Below are 7,392 nucleotides of genomic sequence, written 5' to 3'. Positions count from 1 at the left end.
TTATTCTTTTAATAATAATGAAGAAACACTGCTGAGTTTATTGAGTCATTTTTTATTACACAATCATCTTCACATTTTTTGCATTATTTACTAGTTAAAAGTTAATCCACTTAAATTGCTCATTTTATTAACGTAAGAAAAAATAAAGCTGAAAATAGATCAAGTTATACCAGCATCATAACTTAGTACCAGACCAGGATTAAGGACTCCGACTAGCAGAGTCTCAACTCTCAAAACTCCAGATGGTCAAATGCAACTTTAAAGTGAACAAGCTAAATGTGGCTAGCTGTAAATCCCTTGCTACAGTACTGTGCGTAACTTTTACGTACGTTTGGGCCAAAAATCGAGGCTGCAGTGCTGATGTGAGTAAGCTGCCTGGGGTCACTATCGGGCAGGAAGGATTGGCACAGCCCTGGTGGTACTCTGGATGCTCATGCATATTACCAGGAGCATGAGGAAACATGTAAAAATAAAGTTCACACCTTAAGGGTGGCATATGGGGTGGTCAAGGCCATCGGCTGCATCTGTGCGAGGGCCAGCTTTCATCTTGAAAGACACTTTGGGGGCCAGACTTTCAAACAAGCTAAAATAAAATCATTTCTTTTGTCTAATTAACAATTTACTGTCTTTTAACCGTATTTTTATCTTTGAAATTTATGCTGTTTATTGTTTGAGATTAGTCCTTATGGATTACACTGCAGGAAGCCACAAGGGGGCGATAGAGAGATTTTAGCTGCATATCTCTGGGGCTCTTGAGTGGTTAATCTCTGGGTTTGTCACCAAAATGCTGTGTTTTGATTGGTGAAAAACACAGGAAAAAGATCTTCTGTTTTGATTCTCATGCTAACAAAATTACACACGCAAAGCTGGAAGGTAATGCAGAAAACTGCAAATTTAATCAAGAATGGACTAAAACATGTTTACTATGCATCGTTTTTTTTAATGATGGCTGACAGGAGGATTTCTACAAAATGGATCAATGGTGAGTCATTCCTGATTAAACTAACAATCTCAGGTCTTTTTGGAGTTGATCTAGAAACTAGAGGGATTTCAAAGTAAAAGAAATCCCAAATTCCACAACATAATTTGTTTTCCTCATATTTTATGAATTTAATCATCCTACGGGGGCCAGATGGGAAGCTTTGGGGGTTCTGATATGACCCTCAGGCCGCCAGTTTATGGTCAATGGTCGAGGCAGTGGTTTTCATCTGGTCAGACATCAGGACCAAACACGACCACCTTAAGAGAAATCATGACCCAGATTTGTTTGATATAAATTTCAGACCCTATATGGAAAAAAACATACAGACCCTTTCCAAAAAATTAGAATATCATGGAAAAGTTGTTTAAGTTCCACAATTCCATTCAAAAAGTTAAACTTTCATAGATTATAGATTCAGGGCCCAAAATTTAAACGATTTCAAGTATTTATTTGTTTATTTTTACATAATTTGGGCTTCCAGCTCATAAAACCCACAAAAACAGGATTTCAAAAAATTAGAATACTGTGAAGAAATCTCCATTTACTTCTCATTTTTTGCAGAAGAAAAAGGAAAGAAATTAGGATCACATCAAATCAATCAAAATATGGTACTTTCAAAACGATATGTCAATCTTCAATACTTGGTTGGGAATCCCTTTGCCTTAATCACTGCCTCGATGCGACGTGGCATTGAGGCAAACAGCATGTGGCACTGCCTGGGAGTTATGGAAGCCCAGATTTCCTTGATGCTTGCTGTCAGCTCTTCTTTGTTGTTGGGTCTGGTGCCCCTCATTTTCCTCTTGAGAATACCCCATAGATTCTCAATGGGGTTTAGGTCCGGCGAGTTGGCTGGCCAGTCAAGCACTGTGATGGCATGGGCATCAAACCAGGTTTTGGTGCTTCTGGCGGTATGGGCAGGGGCCAGGTCCTGCTGGAATATGAAATCAGCATCTCCATACAGATCTTCAGCAGAAGGAATCATGAAGTCCTCTAAAACATTCTGGCAGACTGTTGCGGTGACCTTGGATTTAAGAAAGCAGAGTTTACCAACACCTGCACCGGACATTGCACCCCAAATCATGACTGACTGTGGATATTTCACACTGGACCTCAAGCAGCTTGGCTTCTGTTCCTCACCTGTCTTCCTCCAAACCCTTGGACCTTGATTCCCGTATGAAAGGCACACTTTACTTTCATACGGGAATCAAGGTCCTTGGACCACTGGCCAACAGTCCAGTCCTTCTTCTCCTTGGCCCAGTTGAGACGCTTCCTACGTTGGCTCAGGTTCAGAAGTGGCTTGACCCGGGGAACCCGACAGTTGTAGCCCATCTCCCGGATGCGTCTGAATGTGGAGGTTTTTGAAGCTGTGACTCCCGCCTCATTCCACTCTTTCTGGATCTCTGCCAAATTCTTGAATCTTCTCTGTTTGATAATCCGCTGAAGCCCACGGTCATCTCTTTTGCTGGTGCATCTTCTCCTGCCACATTTTGCCCTTCCACTAGACTTTCCATTGATATGCTTGGACACAGCACTCTGTGAACAGCCAGCCTCCTTAGCTATGAACTTTTGTGGCTTACCCATCCTATGGAGGGTATCAATGATGGTCTTCTGGCCAGTTGTCATGTCTGCAGTCTTCCCCGTATTGAACCGAACTGAGAAAATTGAAACAAACTGAAGCAATTTAAGGACACCTGGGGAAACCTGGGCAGGTGCTTTAAGTTTAGTAGATGATTAGTGTGTGACACTCAGTTTAAAACATTCATGCCCTGCAAAATTTGGGCTGATTTCTTCACAGTATTCTAATTTTTTGAAATCCTGTTTTCGTGGGTTTTATGAGCTAGAAGCCCAAATTATGTAAAAATAAACAAATAAATACTTGAAATCGTTTAAATTGTGGGCCCTGAATCTATAATCTATGAAAGTTTAACTTTTTGAATGGAATTGTGGAACTTAAACAACTTTTCCATGATATTCTAATTTTTTGGAAAGGGTCTGTATCTTGAACAGACAAGACAAAAAAGCATGTTTGATTGCATATATTTTATTTTGCTCAATTTTCCAAGACAGCAAATTTTGTTAATTATTTTCAGGAATTTCCTTGTTATATTGGGGACACCAATATAACTTTGCTCTTAGTTATAGGAAAACCTTTAAAGAATGTATGGTTTCACCCTGTCTATTGTATATAGAATATCTGCCATGTTTTTTTTTTTTCGAGCACACATTTGCAACCCACTGGAAAGAGCTTCACAACTCACTTTTGGGTCCCAACCCCACAGTTGAGAACCACTGGTCTAGGGTACAGTATGGGTGAGCAGTAGGGTTGCCAGGGTCCTGAAAAATGCTGGTGGTCTCTGGGTGTATCACCAGGGGAAACAAGGTCTGGATGAAAGAAATGCTGTTTAGCTTGACCTTGGCTGCTGATCTACAGCTACGTGTTTCTACACGTGTCAAGCTTGACTCTAGCCGCCTCTCTCCAGACCTGGGTTGTGGCTAGGGCTGGGCAATCGATCCAAATTTTGATTAAATCGCAATGTCTTGCTGCATTTTTCAAATTGCAGGAGGTACAACTTTTATTTAACCTGAAATGTGTTTCAAAACTCCACTTTATAGCTAATATTTTTGCAGCAGAGATGTTAAGCTCCACACATGCAAACATTCAAATGTAATTTCTTTGCTAGAACAGATTGGAAAAATAAATCCTACTTTCCTCTTTTTTGTAAATGTTTTCTAATTAACATTGGGAATGACATAAAAATGATCATTCCCTTCAAAACAATGGTTCATTTGGCCTTTTCTCAAAATAATTCAGCCTTATCTAGAATGATTTTTACTTGTGTTTGTTAAAAATACATCAGATTATTTTTTCAAATCATTCAGCCCTAATTGTGGCCCAATATGCCACAACCCAGGGGTTGAGAGAGAGCAATACAAGCCCCCTACATGCCTAAAGCAGTAATGTTGTTGCCACAAATCAACAAGTTGCTCCTCCATTCCTTTACTATCACTGCCATAGCTGTGTTTGTTGTGCTTCCTCTTTTGGTCAGCTTGTGATTAGTGGCGTTTGTTCTACTCCACATCACAATCCAGTGTTCCCCTAATACATCCTGATTGCTGATTGTAAATTCTGAGCATGTTTAATAGTTACAATCTCAACTCAGGGCAGCTCGGATAGTTTTCCGAGAAAATCGGAGAGGAAAAATAGATCACCCGTACCACACCACAGAAAAATACGTCAAGATAATCTTTAGAAAGCTCTGGTAAGCCGAGCAAAATCAGGCAGACAACCGGCACAATTATCTCGTAATGTGTTCCCAGCTTTCTGTAAGAGTTTTACACTGTCTTTTTGGTTGTTTCTGATGTTGTGGGAATTTCATTTTTCCATAAGAACTTTAAAATCCCTGAGAAGATACATTATGTGTCGACCCACAGTTTTTGTGACTGTGGCTGAACAGCAGAGTCTGCATACTTGTGAGGAGCCAAAGCTGCCTCACGTGTCCTTTTTCTCCTCTTCTTGTGAAAGAGTCTGAGGTGTGGATCCATGAAGCACCAGCAGTCCACAAAGAGTGAGAGAGATGCCCACCCACCACAGAGCTGCATGGGTCTCTCCGAAAATCAGCCTCCCCATGACAGCCTGGACACAAACAAACTCACAGTCAAATAAACACAAGTCTGAACTCTCCCTCAGAAACTTTACAGTTCTAACTACATCTCCCTTTCACCGGCTCTGTAGGGTTTAAACTGACGGTGAAGGTAATAGCACCAAAGGGAGGATGCTGGGAGCTTACTGAGGAGATGAAGTTGGATGCAGTGGTAGTGACGGTGGCCCTGGCTGAGGATGAGCAGTGCCTGAGAGCTTTGGAGAAGAAGGTCCACATGACGGTGTTACAGGTGAACAGCAGACCAGCACACAGCAGCCGCAGAGGGATGTGGAGCTACAAACAAACACAGTGGCTAATATGAGAAGGAGGCAGTGTGATGTGTGATGTCAGATGGGTGCGATTTCAGAGACTGCAGAGAGCAGAGGACACAGCCGGAGCGCCGGCACCCAGCTGGTTACTGAAGAAGTCTTCTGAAGCTAATGCATGGAGGCCTCATATCTAAGATAATGTCTTTAACTAGCTTTATATCAACCAAGAAACAGAAAAGAGGTGGGCCTTAAGCCTCCTGACAAGCAGCTACAGTGCATTAGCTTGCAGTCATACCAGCTATGCGTACTTATTTAAGTTTTAAACCTGCTTTTACCCTCATTCAATGGGTTATGTGTTTCTGAAATGATTTTATTGGGTGGTACTTTGCTCTCTTTTAATGCCTTATTGGTGGAACCTAGGGTACTTTATTATTATTGTCATATTTATATGTTATTAATGTCTTGTACCACTTTTAAGGAGAGTTCGTTATGTTTTAGTAGATTTCAAATAGGTTTCTTTCTCTCTGTTGTGCTGATTCATGTTACTTTGGTTTTGTTATTTGTCATAATGGATGCTCCGTCTCACTGGCTGCAAAATAAATCTACCTACAGGCACAATTACTATAACTTGAACCTACACCTTATTATACAGGCACATTTTTTAAAAACTGAATATCATGTAAAGTTCAATTTTTCCAGACCTCTTGTGTTTAATCTTGATGATAATGGCTTACAGCTCATACAAATCAATAATCCGCTATTGCAAAATATTAAAATATTGGGGAAAAGTATTGAAATGCAGCTATGTACAGTGTGTGGAGTCATTTGTAAAACTTTATTTATTAGATGTTACCTTTGTCTATTTATTTCTATTATGTTTAGCTCTATTCTAAAGCTTGAGCTCGACCTCCACTGGGGGGCACCATAGGACTTCAGGGGAGGCGTGGAACCATAAACCAGGAAAAAAAAAAGTGATTTGCTTTGCCAACTGTGTGTGGGCAAAACTGACAGATTTATAGTTACTCCAGAGACTATACTATAGAGCAGACAATTTTCCTGCATTGAGAGAAAATCAGAGAGCTGATCTCACCCAGTCACAAACTGCAGTCTCTCCGTGTGTCTCCGTCTGTCTGGTCCAGGATTCACACATGTCTCTGAGGTAATCCGCACCGAGGGTCAGCTTAGCAGACAAAGAAGCTGCCGCACCCCAAAACCCCGCAAATAACGCATAGAAAGACCCTAGCAACATCTCTGCACAGGGTCCAGGAACCCCACTAACTGAACTGACAAGTTTGTCTTCTTATTCATTTGTATAGAATAGGCTGGCACTCAGCTTATAGGTGCTGTGCTGCCATCTAGTGTGCTGGAGTGTGCCCATTACCCGTAGACGGGGCGTCAAACTCAACCGCAGCAGGGACCGGACGTTTCACCCAAACTATCCACCTCATCACCAGTAATAAATTATGAGGGGGAAAAAAACTTATTATTGATTAAAAATAATTTTGAAATTACAAATAAATAAATAAATAAATAAATAAAGTATAAATTTAAAGGCTCAAAATCTGACAGAGAAGGTCAACCTTATCAGTTACAAAGGTCCAAACACAAAATTAAAGGTCAAAATAATGTGTAAAAAAGGCAAATATATGAGATGAAATACAGAATCATGGGTTGTAAAGGTCAAAATAAGAAATAAAAGCCAATGTCATGGTTTTAAAGATTAAAATGTGAGATAAAAGTCAAAATAGTGAGTTTTAAAGATCAAAATAGAACATCTAATTTTAAATTGTAGGTCTTAAAAGTCAAGATATGAGATTTAAAGTCAAAGTTAGGTTTTGAAAAGGTCAAAACTCAAGATAATAGTCAAAATCATGACTTCAGTAGGTCAAAAATGACGTATAATTTAATATTGTGAATCTTAAAGGTCAGAATATGAAATTAAAAGTCATGATCATGAGTTTAAGTTGTAAGTGTGAGCTGCAAAATTGAAAATATAAAATGAAAACACAAATTAATTTCTTTTCCCACATTTCTGACTTCTTATTCAATTATTTGTACTCCTCCCTTTTTTAAGTGTTTTTATGACTTAACTAGGATATTTTTAATCATCAAGGTTAAGATTATATTTTTATACCGGGGAAATTTGCAGACTCCAGAAATTTTTGCAGGCTGGGTATAACTGTGATGCGAACCGGATTTGCCCCCCGGGCCTTGAGTTTGACACCACTGCTGTAAATTATTCAATATTCCTCCTGGAAATATAATCTTACTTCCTAATATTAACAGTCTGTTTTTTTTTGTTTTGTTTTGTTTTTTTTTTTTGTCAAGAACCAGAGTTGGAAACTAACAAAGTAGGGTAAATCAGTCATCAGGAAAAATGGGCCAGGTACGGTTTGAGCATTGTTGGTCCTTAAACTTTAACTACCAATCACAATGACTGATACTGAATTGTTACTTTAACCCTTTTTGATGATCAACAACAGTTTCTATTGGCCTGAAG

General features: G+C 39.6%; 1 protein-coding gene across 1 annotated transcript; it reads right to left on the bottom strand.

The window, feature by feature from the left end:
* Positions 1 to 3,039: 3,039 nt before the first annotated feature.
* On the bottom strand, positions 3,040 to 6,161 carry LOC121513859 (transmembrane protein 42-like). Its single transcript, XM_041793866.1, has 3 exons — positions 5,983 to 6,161; positions 4,771 to 4,917; positions 3,040 to 4,616 (listed from the first exon to the last, which is right to left on the bottom strand). The coding sequence occupies exons 1-3, from the start codon at positions 6,139 to 6,141 to the stop codon at positions 4,473 to 4,475; spliced, it is 450 nt and encodes a 149-aa protein (XP_041649800.1). The 5' UTR covers positions 6,142 to 6,161; the 3' UTR covers positions 3,040 to 4,472.
* Between the last annotated feature and the right edge of the window lie 1,231 nt (positions 6,162 to 7,392).

Source organism: Cheilinus undulatus, linkage group 8, assembly GCF_018320785.1.
Source record: "Cheilinus undulatus linkage group 8, ASM1832078v1, whole genome shotgun sequence".
NCBI classification, from domain to species: Eukaryota; Metazoa; Chordata; class Actinopteri; order Labriformes; family Labridae; genus Cheilinus; species Cheilinus undulatus.
The sequence above is the reverse complement of the archived record's forward strand: the minus strand, read 5'-3'. Positions and strand labels throughout refer to the sequence as shown.

What these genes read in the sequence shown, in the direction of transcription:
- LOC121513859 (XM_041793866.1), bottom strand. Translation starts at nt 6,141, where the DNA reads ATGTTGCTAGGGTCTTTCTATGCGTTATTTGCGGGGTTTTGGGGTGCG. An exon ending in AGACTGCAGTTTGTGACTGG is followed by an intron (nt 4,918 to 5,982) that starts GTGAGATCAGCT and finishes GTTTGTTTGTAG; the next exon opens with CTCCACATCCCTCTGCGGCT. An exon ending in CATCCAACTTCATCTCCTCA is followed by an intron (nt 4,617 to 4,770) that starts GTAAGCTCCCAG and finishes GTTTGTGTCCAG; the next exon opens with GCTGTCATGGGGAGGCTGAT.